Genomic DNA, 15,096 nt, shown 5'->3' on the forward strand with positions numbered 1-15,096 from the left:
TGGATTAGAGACCCCGTGAGACAAAACCCACATGCATATGCATACTCACACGACAGAAATGAAACTGTAGGTCAAGGACTAGATGAATCCTTATTTGGTTTGGGACAGCTAATCATATCCATACGTTAGGGAAAAAAGTGAATTTGGATCCCAATACACACACACACACACACACACACACACACAGAAATTCAATGCAAAGATTTAAATGTGAAAAACAAAGCTTTATTTATAACGTTTAGAATATAGAGTATCTTTATTAACGATTTCTTAAGCAAAATACAAAAGACAAAACACATAGAGAAAGGCTAATAAATTTGACATTAAACTTAGAAATTTTTACCTAAAACACAAAACCTAATTCTAATCAAACACCTAGTCATAACTTCCAGTTTACAGGAAATAGGGAGGTTACAGGACACCATGATATCATCAAATAACTTCAGAATGTGGAACATTTTACAAAACAACTGGCCTGAACTCATCAAAAAGTCAATGTCATTTTAAAATAATGGAGGTAGAGATAGATGGATGCATAAGAAATTCTTTCAGGTCAAGAGATTAAACTAACAAGAACATACAGTGCATGAACCTTAAGTTTGGATTTAAAAACAAACCAACACCTAAAAGTGACATTCCTGACACAATCAGGGAATTTGAATATACACTATATATGATGGGATTACTGATAATTTTCTTAATTCTGATTAATAGTATTGTGGTTCTATAGGGCATTTGCTCTTTAACAAATGCATGGTGAAATACTGGAAGGTGAAAATGTCATTGTATTTTCAATTTACTTTCAAATTGTTCAATAACAAAATATTATTCACACAGATCTCTATGGAAGGCATATGGATGTTCATGTTTTGTATTTGTATAAATGTATGAAATTTTCTACATTAAAAAGTTGAGCAGAAAATTAAAATTTGTTCTCTTCCAAGGGCATCAATGAGTGAAAAAAATAAGCCACAAACTAAAAGACATTTGCAATACCTAATAGTAAAAATATCTACAATCTATATTTAAAAAAAAAAGAAAACCTAAGTCCTTAAAGAAATCTATGACAACAACCTAACATAGAATGGGCAAACGTCATGAAAAAATCTTTTCACAGAGAGCAATCAGGAATGAATAATATATATGAACAGATGTTTAACCTAGTTAGCACTGAGGACATGCAAATTCAAACAGTGACATTTCCTCTCTAGCCAAAATGGATGAACAGGGACAGGATTTCCTTCCCCAACTAAAAACCTGTACAATATGTAGACAACAAAGTTTTTCAAACACTGGACAAGAGCTAGTGCAAGACAGTGGTTCCTGAAAGGGAAGACAAGTGCTACCATCGCCTGAGCTCAGTGCATAGTTTCCTGGCTGTAGTTCTGGGGTAAGGACAGGAATTCAAAGAGCCTGCGAGTCTCCAGGGGTAGAGAATTTAGGAGCCAAGATCAAGTTTGTAGGGCACAGCATCGGGGAGAGAAGGGAGCTACGGAGGAAGAGTTCCAGATGTACAGAGGGTTCCCCTGAGTCTTCAACTGAATATTAGTCAGTGTTTGTACATGAGGATACTACCCAAGGGGGCGGGGGGGACCACCAGGTAGAAACAGGTGGTACAGTTTGGGAGTTGATACAGGGCTTAGAACAGTTTTCATTCCCAATAGCCAGAGTGAAGAAGTCTCTTAAGAGACCAGGCTTAGGAAAGCTTATTCACAAGGGTACCCTAAACAGTGGGCCAAATTAGCCCTAATTAAAGACTGTTCTAGTCCTACTTCATTGAGCTTAAAAGCTATGAAAGGATCAAACTGCTCCCAAGTAACTTATTTAAACGAGTATAAAAAAATCCAGCATTCAACAAAATTCAAAAATTACCAGGCACGCAAAGAAGGAAATTACAACCCAATACTGGTGGCGGGGGAAGGGGATTCAACCAACAGAGATCAGAAATGACAGATGGCAGAATGGTCACTCAAGAGCATTTAAACAGCTATTATAAATATACTCCAGATGTTAAAAAGAGAATAGAAAAACGCATGAGCATGTTAAGACATGGAAGATATAAAAGACTGAAACGAAACTTCTAAAGATTAAATATATAATGGGATTAACAGATTAGATACTTCAGGAGAGATTAATGAACTTGATGATGACTTGACGATGGAAACTGTCCAATTTGACAAAGAGAAAAAAAGACTTACAAAACCCCCAGACTGCTAGATAATATAGTGTGGTCTAACATACAACTGGAAGCCCAGAGGGAAAGGACAGAAGAGACAAAAACTAATTGAAGAAATAATAACGGAAAATTTTCCAAATTTGATGAAAACCATAAAACCACAGGTAAATAGCCCCAGCAGAAGAAACATGAAAAAAACTACACCATGCACACCATAATCAAATTGCTTAAAAATCAAAAACTTAAAAGCACCCAGAGAAAAAGAACACATTACATATAGAATAACAGAGGTAACAGTCTTCTGGCTGGAAACCACAATGACATACCACTTAACATCCATTAGATTGGCAAAATTAAAGTCTAAAATTAGGAAGTGTTAGAGGTAATGTGAAACGAAGATAACACATAATGCTGGTAGAGCATGAAGTGGTACAGCCACTGCAGAATATGATTTGGCATTATCTTATAAAATGAAGATATCCACACCACATGAACAAGCAGGGTCACTCCTGGACATACACTGTTCATAGCAGCATTGTTTGCAAACAGCAAAACAAACAAACCCCTAATGCCCATCCACAGGACAACTGTGGTCTATTCACACAAGGTCTGTCCAGAGGGTATCCAGCCATATAACATGAAAAATAGAGATACATATTGAAGATACAAGAAACATTGTACACAGGGCAATGACACCTCAATCCCCTTCAAAGTAGACACCTTGGGACCTCCTCAAAAAGTTCTGCCGATTGCCATCAGCTGCCCCATCCTATTTTCCTGAATCTCATTGACAGTCTGAAATCTATTCCCTTTCAAAGGTGATTTCAGTTTGGGAAAAAAAAAACAGAAGTCACAGGGTGCCAAATCTGGGCTGTAGTAGGGCTGAGTCAGCTGGGTGATTTGATGTTTTACCAAAAAACTCTGCATGAGACATGATGCATGAGCAAGCATGATGTCGTGATGAAGCTGACAATCACCAGTTGTCCATAGCTGTGGCCTTCTGAATAATCCGAATACTTTCCACAGAAGAATGTTCAAGCTTAACACAAAACTGGATGAAGACTTGTTGCTCTACTTAGTCATTTTGAATGCGACTGCCACACAGTACACAGGCTCACTCAATGGTGTCTACCACTCCCACTGACTGGTACAGTAAAGTCATCATGGTTCATGCATGCGCACTCCAGTCCACTCTCCTTGGCTGCCAGGTTACATAGATGTCAATGCTGCACAAACCATTCTTGTTATTATTAACAAAGTCTGGACTTTTCCCAGACAGACCTCGTAAAACTGTATGGCAATAAAAATGAGTGACTCTCAAAAAGTACTGTACTAAGCTGAATAAAGGAAGTCAGAGAAGTGGGCATACATTATATCATTTATATAAATTCAAAACCATACAAAACTTACCATTTTGTTTAGGGATACATATGTTGTAAAACTATAACAAGCAAAAGAATAACAAACACAAAATTCATGATAATTATTACTCGAGAAGGAGAGGGCACAAGTGACTTCTAAAATGAAGGGAATACTCATTTCCTAAGCTGGTTGATGGGTACATATTTATTATTTTTTGTACCTTATATAAATGGTATTTGTTTTTGTAGGCATGAAATACTTCATTTTGAAAGGTGGAAGATGTGAAAGACTTGAAAAATGAAGACTACTATTTATGTATAACAACAGAATTAGTGTAAAAAAGTATACAAAGAAAATGTTCAATTCTTTATTGTCTTTCTGTGCCCTACACAATCAGTATTAATATAAAGAGAAACATAATGAGAATGTGGGGAAAAAAAACCAAGCAGAGTCTTTAACTGCTTCGACACAAATTCTGAACATCTATCACGCCAAGTTAGATGAGTAAATATTTTAGCCACTCCGGTCTGATTTTTCATTTTCATCTGTACTTAGATCTTTCTTTATCTTTGGATTTCTTGGGACTCCTGCTTCGGTCTCTCTTTTTACTCCTTTCTCTTCCATGGGGGTCTGTCTGGTACTTGGATTTGTGACGATCACTGTAGTGGCCGTCCCTTTCTCGAGATCGGCTGCGACTTCGGTTTTGAGGTCGGTCTTTCTTTTCACTCTTTTGTTTTTCCCGACAGCTTTCCTCTTCTTCATAGTGACCAAACCCCATTTCTCTGTAGATGTCCTATCAAAGTAATAGAACATTACCAATAAATCATAAAATCACTATCAACTAATAAAATTTAGACAAGTCCACCACCATTAGCCAGTACTTGTAATGGCTCAAATATGAACACTATCACTAATGCCAGAAATTTTGTACATTCAAAAGCAAAAATAATTCAGAAAAAGATTTTACCATTTTTCTTATCAATCTCATTGCTTTGTATCTACTATTTCAGCTGCACTGAAGGATCAAATCCAAAGACAAGGAACTGAAACTGTCCAGCTGAAATCAGAACAGGTCTTTAGAGCAAAATTGTAATACCAAAAGTCCTGGTTATGTGCGGTTACCTTTCCACCTCTCTCCTTCTCCAGCTCCCCCAAAATGTGGACCCATAATTGATGTGCAAAAAATTCCCCTAAGAACCCTGTACACACTACCAGTCAAGATGAAGGTGTAGGTAAACATGCCTCGCCTCCACACACAACTTCAGCAAAAATTGTAACTATACTTCAAAACAAAAATTGCCCAGATTCGTCAGAAAACTGAGCTGCGTGGAAATCTGACAACCACAGATGTAAAGAAGCCACATTCAGCCAGTCAGGTGCCTTTTCTACTACAGGCCACAATGCTAAGGGAGTCAAAGCAGCTCTACCTAACACACAGAAACAAACACAGGGCAGCTGCCAAGTGGAGGAGACAAAGAAATATGGCCCAAATAACAGAACAGAACAGAACAAAACTTCAGGAAAAGAACTAAATGAATTGGAGATAAGCAACCTATCAGATGCAGAGTTCAAGCCACTAGTTATCAGGATGCTCAAAGAAATCACTGGGTACTGAAACAGCATAACAAAGACCCAGGCAGAAATGAAGGTTGCATTAAGTGAAATAAAGGAAAATCTACTGAGAACCAAAAAGGGAGGAAAACATTCAATCAGAACAAGAAGAAAAAAGAATTTTTAAAAAATGAGGATAAAATAAGATGACTCTGGGACATCTCCAAACATACCAACATCTGAATCATAGGGATGCCAGAAGAAGAGAAAGAGCAATAAATTTAAAGCTTATTTGAAAAAATAAAGAAGAACTTCCCTAATTCGGTGAAGGAAATAGATATACAACTCCAGGAAGCACAGAGAGTACCAAATAAGTTGGATCGAAAGAGAACCACACCAAGACATATCATAATTAAAATGCCAAAGGTTAAAGATAAAGAGAGAATCTTAAAAGCAGCAAGAGGAAATAGCAGAGCTACCTACAAAGGAGTTCCCATAAGACTATCAGCTGATTTCTCAAAAGATACTTTGCAGGCTAGAAGTTACTGGCAAGAAGTATTCAAAGTGATGAAAAGCAAGTACCTAGAACCTAGATTACTCTATCCAGCAAAGTTATCATTTAGAATTGAAGGGCAGATAAAGCACTTCCCAGACAAAGCAAAGCTAAAGGAGTTCATCAACACCAAGCCATTATTAAATGAAATGTTAAAGGGAACTATATAAGAAAAATAAGATCAAAACTATGAACATCAAAATGGCAACAAATTCACAACTATCATCTGAATCTAAAAAAACAAGCTAAGCAAACAAGCAGAGCAGAAACAGAATCATAGATACGGCGATCATGTGGAGAGTTATCAGCTTGGAGGGGGAAGGTACAGGGATTAAGAAGTACAAATTGGTGGGTACAAAATAGACAGGGGGATGTTAAGAACAGTACAGGAAATGGAGTAGCCAAAGGACTTACATGCACGACCCATGGACATGAACTAAGAGGGGCACTACTGGAGGGAACGGGGATTACTGGGTGGAGGGTGGCAAAGGGGGAAAAACTGGTACAACTGTAATAGCATAATCAGTAAAATACATTAAAAAAATAACACTTAAATAAACCAACCAATAAAAAGACATCATTAATTAGTTTATTTTTTAAAAAAAGAACCCTATACAGAAGGCATCATTTAAGTAACAGAGCTGGAAGAGGTTTCAGACAAGTCAGTCTAAAAAGAAAATAAAATAGATACTGCATTCTTCAGTCTGCGTGATTATATTTAAAATGTTTACAAGAGCTCCTTTCCAAATCTTCAAAACAAAATTTTCTGTTTTAGACTAGGCTAATATGTTTTTATCAAAATCATTATTTTTTTTAATGCTCACTCAAGGTCCTTTTTAAAATTTCTTTTAGACAGGAAGGGGAGGAGCGAGGAGAGAAAGAAACATTGATGTTAGAGAGAAATATGGAATGGTTGCCTTCTCGTATGTGCTCTGATTGGGGATTGAACCTGCAACCTTGGTATGTGCCCTAACCGGGAATCAAACCTGTGATCCTTTGGTCTGCAGCAGACGCTTCAACAAAGCTGTACTGGCCAGGCAATCAAAATCATCATTTATATATTTCTTAAAAATGAGTTAAGTACTATAATGAATAATTCATTGCCTCAAAGATAATAAAGTACTCATTTAATTCTATTCTTAATATTACATAGCAGTGGTAATTTTCCCACATAGCAGAGGGATAATCACAACAATTCTATTTCTGCTTGTGTTCTACTGCTAATTAAAATGAGTTATCTCAGCATGTGGCCGAAATCTAAAAAGACCAGAGCCAATGTTCTTTCAAGAGATAGTTTGTAAAATCCAACTTTCTTAAAAGATTTCTCAGAGGAAAGGCAAAATCCTAAGGACTGCACTCCCAAGGGTCCCAAACTCTATCACCACAGATATTATTATAGTAGACATAAACATCAAGGTCTGAAATCTGGAGTGATGGATGCATTTTAAGAAAATCATTCGTAATGACCCCACAGGCCCACCTCAAGACCATCCATTATGCCTGGCGTGAAGACTACAGCATGTGAACAGAGATCCAACACAATCACATAATGAGTGTTTCTGAAACAGAACATTATAAACTGATCCATGATTTTCCACACGACCCCAATAGTTCTTATCATTCTGTAAGAGTCCCAGAGGTAGCAAAATGAATTGGTATTTGATTTAACTCTTTACCAATTATTTTCTAGCAAAATATAGTATCCTTAAATAAAATAATTTTTTGTGCTTCCTGTAACATATACAAAATGTAGCCATGTGCAATTCTGCCCATATACTTAATTTCTGAATTGGTTGAGGCAATATTTTTAAAATAAAGAGATGGTTAGCTGATGTATATATAACTCTATAAAATCTCTAGCACATTATTACATATATGGCCACCTAAATGCTTTGAGTGTTTAAAATGAGAGGTGGAGGGTTATGCAGTATTTAATTCTTTGAAAAAATTAAGAAACCTGAAATTCTGAAATGAACTGAAACCTTAAAACCTCTCCAACTTGGAGTAATTTCAAAGTTACGCAAGCTCTGAAGTCAGCAGCTATGGGTTTCAATGGTTTTTGCCATTTAGGAGCTGCACCCAACAAGAAATACTCTCCAAGTCAGGTTTCTCAGGGAAGGTGTCACGGAGGAGGCAGGACTTGAGAGGAGCCTCAGAGGAGGAGAGGGCTGGGGTTTGGGTTTGGACGGACGGTGAGAAGGGGAGCCAAGCGGTGTAAGTGAAAGCTGAAGAGCAGGGAAGGACTCACACCGTGAGCACGGAGGAGAAGCCTGGTGCCTGGGTGAGGCCGTGCTGGAACAGACCGTCCGAGTACGGGCTAGCACAGTGCTCAGTGCCTCTGGAGCACAGTGTCACCCTCATCTGGGAATAAGAACCTGAGGCCTGATATCTGCACACACTGAAAGTAATTATTTAATTGATCAATAATTTGATATATAGAACTGAAATGGGGTGATACAGAATAATGAAAAAAAAAACAAAAAACCCCACATGTGACTGAGTCAAAATAAACATTATAGTTCCAGCTCTCCCATTAAACTAGAACATAAAGGCCCACGGGCCTGTAGGGTCAGGCTCTTCATATCTAAAGTGAAGGAAATTAATCAGATGAGCTCTAAGTCCTTCCCAGTACAGACTTTCAAAAATTCTTACCATTTTACACATTTAAGACATAAGAAAGATGATTAAACTAGCATGTGGCTTAAAAAGAAAGAAAAAAATACTATAAAATGGCCAATTCAAAGCAACCAACTTAACCTAGCCAATTTCAAGTAAGGCAGTCAAAAAAAAAGTCTAATCTAAGTAAAAATTATGCTTGCTCTGGTCTCTGGGATGAAATCTAAGACTCAGTTAAACCTAAATCACTGAAATAACATTAAGGGATTAAAATTACAGCAGAAATAGAGCCCAAAATTAGAAGAACACTGAACACCTATGAAAACCACAGAGGAAGACTGACGACGAGCGTGAATACGTCTCACAGGCAACCCACAGCGGGGTGCTCACTTCCTGCACCCCAGTAAAACCCCAACCTCAACACAGAGAAACCACCTCTGGAATTAAGACATGGGGTGGAAAAATTAAATAGAGAAGTTTTCGAATTGAACAGTAAGGCTGTCACTTAATAAAAAACAAAGAGCTTGAAGAAAGAAGTTAAAACATTCTTAGGAAACGAGGCTCACCAAACAAAATGCCAACAAATTGAAAACTCTGAGCTATACCCCAAAATTACCTCGTATTGAAAATTCACTGTAACGATTATATTTTTGAGACTGAAATCAAAAGGATAAAAATCAGAGTAATAGAAAAAATTTGGAGTTGACTGAAACCTTAAATATAGATGTTGTTTTATTAGAAAGAAAATTAGTTTAGCTATATTATTAAATAAAAGTATAAAATTTAAAAACCTGCTCTAACTCATGGATACAGACAACAGGTGGGTTGGTGGCCACCAGATGGGAAAGGGGGTCAGATGTACGGTGATGAGCTGACACTGGACTTCAGATGGGGGAGCTCACTGTGGTGTACACAGATGTCAAATCATAATGCTGAACCTGCCCTGGCTGGTGTGGCTCAGTGGATTGAGCGCTGGCTTGTGAACCAAAGGGTCGCTAGTTCGACCCCCCAGTCAGGGCGCATGCCTGGCTTGTGGGCCAGGTCCCCAGTTGGGTGCCCTCAAGAGGCAACCACACATTGATGCTTTTTGGCCCTCTCTTTCTCTTTCCCTTCCCTTCCCTCTAAAAATAAATAAATAAAATCTTAAAAAAAAATAACATTGAGCCTGAAACTTACATTATGTTACCAAACAGTGTTACCGCAATAGAAAAAACCCATTTGCTTCGATACACTTTGAGGGAAGAAATAAAGTTAGATTATTATTTTACTTTAACAATTTTATAGTTGTCAACTACCTTAAAATTCTTGAAAAAATACTAACATTATTCCCCAAAAATATCATTTGATACTTTTTACTCTGTGCCAAACGAGGATATTTGCCACTGTAAGGTTTTGAGTAAGCCAATGACAGGATAAAAATGATTTACAAAAAGGGGGAGAAATAACAGACTCAAAATGCAGCCAGTCTTCTGATTTTCTTTAAACCTCCGATCTCAGACACACCAAGGTACGTCTCAGGCCCGGACTCACTGACGAGCCCGTGCACCTGTGCGGGATGGCGCGCTACAGCTGAAAGAGGCGTACACAGGCTGGGGGCAAGAGTTAACGGTTTTATTGGAAAACATTAATATTCACAGAAATGTGATGCAGCCACCATTAAAAAGCAGCTAATTTTATAACAGAGTATAGACACTAGGAGGAAGACATTCCTACTAGACCGTGCTGGACTTTTGCACTCTGGGACAAATTATATTAGATTAACAATACGTTTTAAAAAAGAAAATGAACAAATACATTCCGGGTAAGAAGAGCAGCAGCGGAGTCCTTAGGAGTGCAAGGCTGAAGTTAAACTGTGCCTCCGCTCTCTACTGGCCGCGTGAGACTGCGGCCGAGCTGCTCCCCTCCTCGGTGTTCAGGCCCTCTGTTGTGGGATGGGGGCAACAGCATCCACCTCACCGTCCAGACTCTGAGGGTGTCAGCTATTCCTGATCCTCGTGCAGATGACCTGGGGGGCTGGCAAAGGTGTACCTTCAAAGTGATGCCAGGGCACGCGGGATGCAGGCTTGAAACTGCCAGAGGGCTGTGCAGAGCAGAGGTTATACCTCTGGCTGGACAACAGCAGGAGGAGGAACACGTGTTACCCGGAAAACAGGGAGCTAAAGATATGTATATATAAAAAATATATAGGCCTGCTGAAAAATGTTTAAATAAAGGAGAAATCATGAACACATAAGATAGTTAACTACATGGGCGAAGGTGGAGAGGACAGGGACAGAAGCTCAGTTCTCTGCAAGTGCCACTTTGTTTACTTTGGAATCATATAAATGATGTTTAAAAGTACAAAACAAAAAATTTTTAAAGCAATCCTTAAACGTCAAAAAAGAAATTAAACCAAATACAAATCCAATTAAAAAGTACTCCAACGGACTTAAAACACAGTGATTTACTGTCACAGTAAAAGGAGTAGCAAAAGCCAGGGTGGAAAATGACAGCACACGTGTTTTGTTCATTCGACCCGAACACCATGCCTGAGAAGTAAGTGTTATCTCAGCTCCACAGAGGAGGAAGCTGTGGCTCAGAAAGGCAGCTTGTTGGGATCACATCAGTGACTAGCAGCGTGGAAATGTAAACCCAGCTTTTACAGCAAATGCTCCCCTGAGCCCACCACACTGCACCTCTCTGTGTCTCTGCTGACATCCTCCTCGCCCACCGGGGCCCAGCTCAAATGTCTACGTGTGGTGGAGTGAATGCAATGAGCTGCAGTGTAACTGGTTCTGCACTTCGCTGAGAGCCAAAATGCAGGCTGGAAATGCGTTCTTCCCTTTATAATCAATTCTCTTTCAGGAACTTGTACTATTATCACCTTTGAAAATGTATTGTTCAGAAAAGCTTTTGAGATTATCAAGTTAATTATGAGTGCTGTTTTTATTTCATATGCACAATGCAAAAGGGAATAATAAGTGCCTTGCAGGTCCTAAGCCCTCCCGAGCTGTTAAGTGCTGTGCGTTAACACTGGTGATAAGACGCTAAGTGAAAAGAGCTGTTTCAGCACAAGCACACTTGCCTTCAGCGGGAACAAATGAGTATCCCACAGGTGGTATGGAAATTACTTGCTTCACAATGTGGAACTATATACTGAGTTAATTCAAAAGTAATCTTTCATAATCTGTGATGTATATTCTTGAAAATTAAAGTTCATTTCCCCACTGAAACCACACTTTAGACTTAGAACATGCCCATCACTGACATGTAATTCACAAAGGGATAAAACATTTACTTCTCCACAGCTGAGCCTGGACATCAGAAGTACCTGATTAGTATTTTTGACTGGCAGGTAGTCCTCATCTTCTCTTTCTTCAGAGCAGTGACGAGTTTTCTTCTTGTGTTTTTTACTGGCGTGCGAGTGACTTGATTTTGAGTCTTCCGCCTGCTCATCCAGGATAAGGTCGTATTTTGCACTGCAGCAGCTGGTTAAGGCAAATGTGAGAACTGACACCAGGAATACACCAAAACCTAAGAGTCAGGTGAGCAAAGGAGACCAAGACGTGAAAGGTAACTTTTTAAAGGAAAAGCACCCTACAAGCATAGTTTATTAAACAAAACAGACTCATACATTTCCGTTCCACAGTCAGAAAAAAATGGAAAGAACCTTGTTTGTACATAAGCAGCTAACAATGGGTAAGTGGACAAAAAATATGGTGGGGGGGGAAACTATATATCCACAAATGAAATATAAGAAGCTACAAAAATAAGGAAACATTTGTCAATAATGAAAAAACTTAAACTTAGAAAATGAGGCACATGTTTAACTAAAAAAAAAAATTGAGATAATACAAACTGCAATGCCAGAAAAGCTATATAAAAGGTACACTCATGTGACTCTTCTTCTGAAGAGTAAAATTAGTTCAACCGTACAGAAGGAAACTTAGCAATGCATATCCATGGTTGCCATGCTTAGAGTCAAGTAACAATTTATTTTAAAATCAAGTTAAATGAAGGCTTACATCATAGATTATTTTTTAAATTATTTTATTGTTGTTCAAGTACAGTTCTCTGCATTTACCCCCAACCACTTCCCCCCCACCCCAGCCATCCCCACCTCCCTCCCCTGCTTCTACACCCCCTTGGGTTTTGTCCATGTGTCCTTTATAGTTGTTCCTGAAAACCCTTCTCCCCATTACCCCCTCCCACCTCCCCTCTGGTTACTGTCAGATTGTTTTTAATTTCAATGTCTCTGGTTCTGTTTTGTTTGCTTGTTTGTTTTGTTGATTAGGTTCCACTTACAGATGAAATTGTATGGTGTTTGTCTCTCACCACTTGGCTTATTTCATTTAGCATAATGCTCTCCAGTTCCATCCATGCTGTTGCAAAGGGTAGGAACTCGTTCGTTCTTTCTGCTGCATAGAATTCCATTGTGTAAATGTACCGCAGTTCTTTAAAAAATATTTTATTTATTTTTAGACAGAGGGGAAGGGAGGGAGAAACATAAATGTTTGGTTGCCTCTCGCAGGCCCCACACCAGGGAACCCGGCCTGCAACCCAGGCATGTGCCCTGACCAGGAATCGAACCAGTGACCCCTTGGGTCACAAGCCAGTACTCAATCCACTGAGCCACACCAGTTAAGGCTACCACAGTTTTTGATCCATTCATTTACTGATGGGCACTTAGGTTGCTTCCAGCACTTGGCTATTGTAAATTGTGCTGCTATGAACATTGGGGTGCATAGGTTCTTTTGGATTGGATTATTTTTTATATTAAACTGGGAACAACAAAAAGCCTAGTAATAAATATATATTTATATTGTAATGCTTCGATATGATATATTACTGTATAAAGGAAGTTATTAACAATGATGAATGAATGCTATGAAAAAACCTGGGAAGGTGTTTATAAAAAATTAAAAGTGAAAAAACCTTAAAGCAAAAACCATATATACCATATGGTGATTATAACCTCACACAACTTTATAAAAGACCAAGGCTTAACAGGAACAAGGGGAAATAAATATCAGTTGTCTAGATAGTAGAATGATGAGTGACTTTTTAAAATTTCACAAAAAAGTTATAAAAATTATAATAATGTTTTAATTCAGAGACAAGTATTTTCTCTAATATAAACAAAGCTAAACCATGTCTTCCAGTAAGGGGAAATGTAAAACTACTATAACCTCTGCTGACAATAATCTCAATTTCTAAAACAGACTTGGGGAAGGCGAGAAGAGCGGTTTTCAAAAGAAAGCTTATGAGGAAGCCCAACACGCAGGGTTCCTCTAGCGGCGAGCGGGACAGAGGAATCGCAGACACACTTCCCTCGGGGGCAGTTCCATGTCTGGTTTCACACTTCCAGTCCACGCTGTCCTCAGGGATGACACACCTGTACCCAGGATTAACCAGGAAAACAGCACCTTTTCTGCTTTTCAAAAGATGGCGTAAGACGGCTTGTCAGCCTGGACTACCCCTATTACTGTATTATCTCTAACTTCTTTTCTCCTTTATACTATGTCACCCTACGTCACACTGTCTCCAGAGTAGATTCTGCATCTTCTCCTTTCTCAGATACAAATTCAATAGTTCTTGCCTACGATTTCACCTTAGTGTGTTGCATTTGACATGCTTCTCTCTCTGTGCAAAAGGCTTTAAGAGAGGTGTTCCTCACCCTGGCTGGTGCAGCTCAGTGGACTGAGTGCTGGCCTGTGAATCAAAGGGTCGCTGGTTCGATCATAGTCTAGGGCACATGCCTGGGTTGCAGGCCAGGTCCCAGTAGGGGGTGCATAAGAGGCGACCACACACTGATGTTTCTCTCCCTTTCTTCCTCCCTTCCCCTCTCTCTAAAAATAAATTAAATCTTTAAAGAGAGAGAAAGAGAAGAGAGAGAGAGAGGTGTTCTTCAAAATGCTGATAACAGTCCATCAGTGGAGTGCAAAATCCACTTAGTGGGTCACAGCCAGCATTTTTCTAATAACATAGATTAGGAAATAGACTGCATGGCATCAAAGAAGAATATGGGTGCATGTGAATGACTGTACTTGGGTTGTGCTGGGTCAAGACATAAACTGTATTTCTTAAATGACATAGAACAGTTAAATAGCACCCCACCTCTGCCCTCCCCACCTCAGCCCTCCTCTCCCCCATATCCAAGATGCAGCTTCAATATCACTCCTTTTAGTGTTATTGAGGGTCTTCTCTGACCCTTGCCTCTATTAAAAATCCCATATCCCACAAATGTACTTCTTTGCAATACTCTATAGATTTATTTAATTCATGGCATTTATTTAAAGTCTGTCTCCAGCCCCCACAACTCCAACAGCAAAACATAAGGTCTGCCCTGACCAGGTGGTTCAGCTGGTTGGAACATCATCCCGTACACCAAAAGGTTGTGGGCTCGATCCACGGTCAGGGCACGTACCTAAATTGTGGGTTCGATCCCAGGTCAGAGCGCACACGGGAGGCAACTGATCAGTGTTTCTCTCCCTCATTCTCTAAAGTCAGTAAACATATCCTCAGGTGAGGATTTAAAAGAAATCCCCTACTTTAAAAGTAGCAGGGGTTATGCTCCCTGCTACTCTGAATATGTAATCGATGCCAAAGAAGTACTTGTTGATGGATGACGTTTTGCCACGAAGACACTTGTATGTCTTCCTCACTTATCTCGTCTCCCACTCACCACTGCGAACAAAACTTCCAGAAGATGTTAAATCTCTACAGAATCACTTGAATGAAACACTAATTTATGATCTCTCTGACTTCTTTTCCCAGTTTCTTCCCTGAGCTCTAGTCTGGCCAAGTTAAACTTGCTTCTACTTCTACTTTTTAATCTTCCTATCAACAGTCTATATTT

At 39.1% G+C, this 15,096-nt stretch overlaps 1 protein-coding gene across 2 annotated transcripts in view; it reads right to left on the bottom strand.

Annotated features, from left to right (window-relative positions):
* Positions 1–203: 203 nt before the first annotated feature.
* The window catches only part of PPIL4 (peptidylprolyl isomerase like 4), a 31,968-nt gene continuing 17,075 nt past the window's right edge, over positions 204–15,096 (bottom strand). Inside the window, exons 12-13 of one of the 2 annotated variants that reach the window (XM_028510533.2) lie at positions 11,569–11,716; positions 204–4,331 (exon numbers count right to left, since the gene is read on the bottom strand). In XM_028510533.2, coding sequence (XP_028366334.1) covers positions 4,080–4,331; positions 11,569–11,716 — 400 coding nt within the window. In that variant the 3' untranslated portion in view covers positions 204–4,079. The remainder of the gene's footprint in view (positions 4,332–11,568; positions 11,717–15,096) is intronic. The other variant, XM_036024879.1, reaches the window with a different exon arrangement.

Source organism: Phyllostomus discolor, chromosome 4 (assembly GCF_004126475.2).
Source record: "Phyllostomus discolor isolate MPI-MPIP mPhyDis1 chromosome 4, mPhyDis1.pri.v3, whole genome shotgun sequence".
NCBI lineage: Eukaryota > Metazoa > Chordata > Mammalia > Chiroptera > Phyllostomidae > Phyllostomus > Phyllostomus discolor.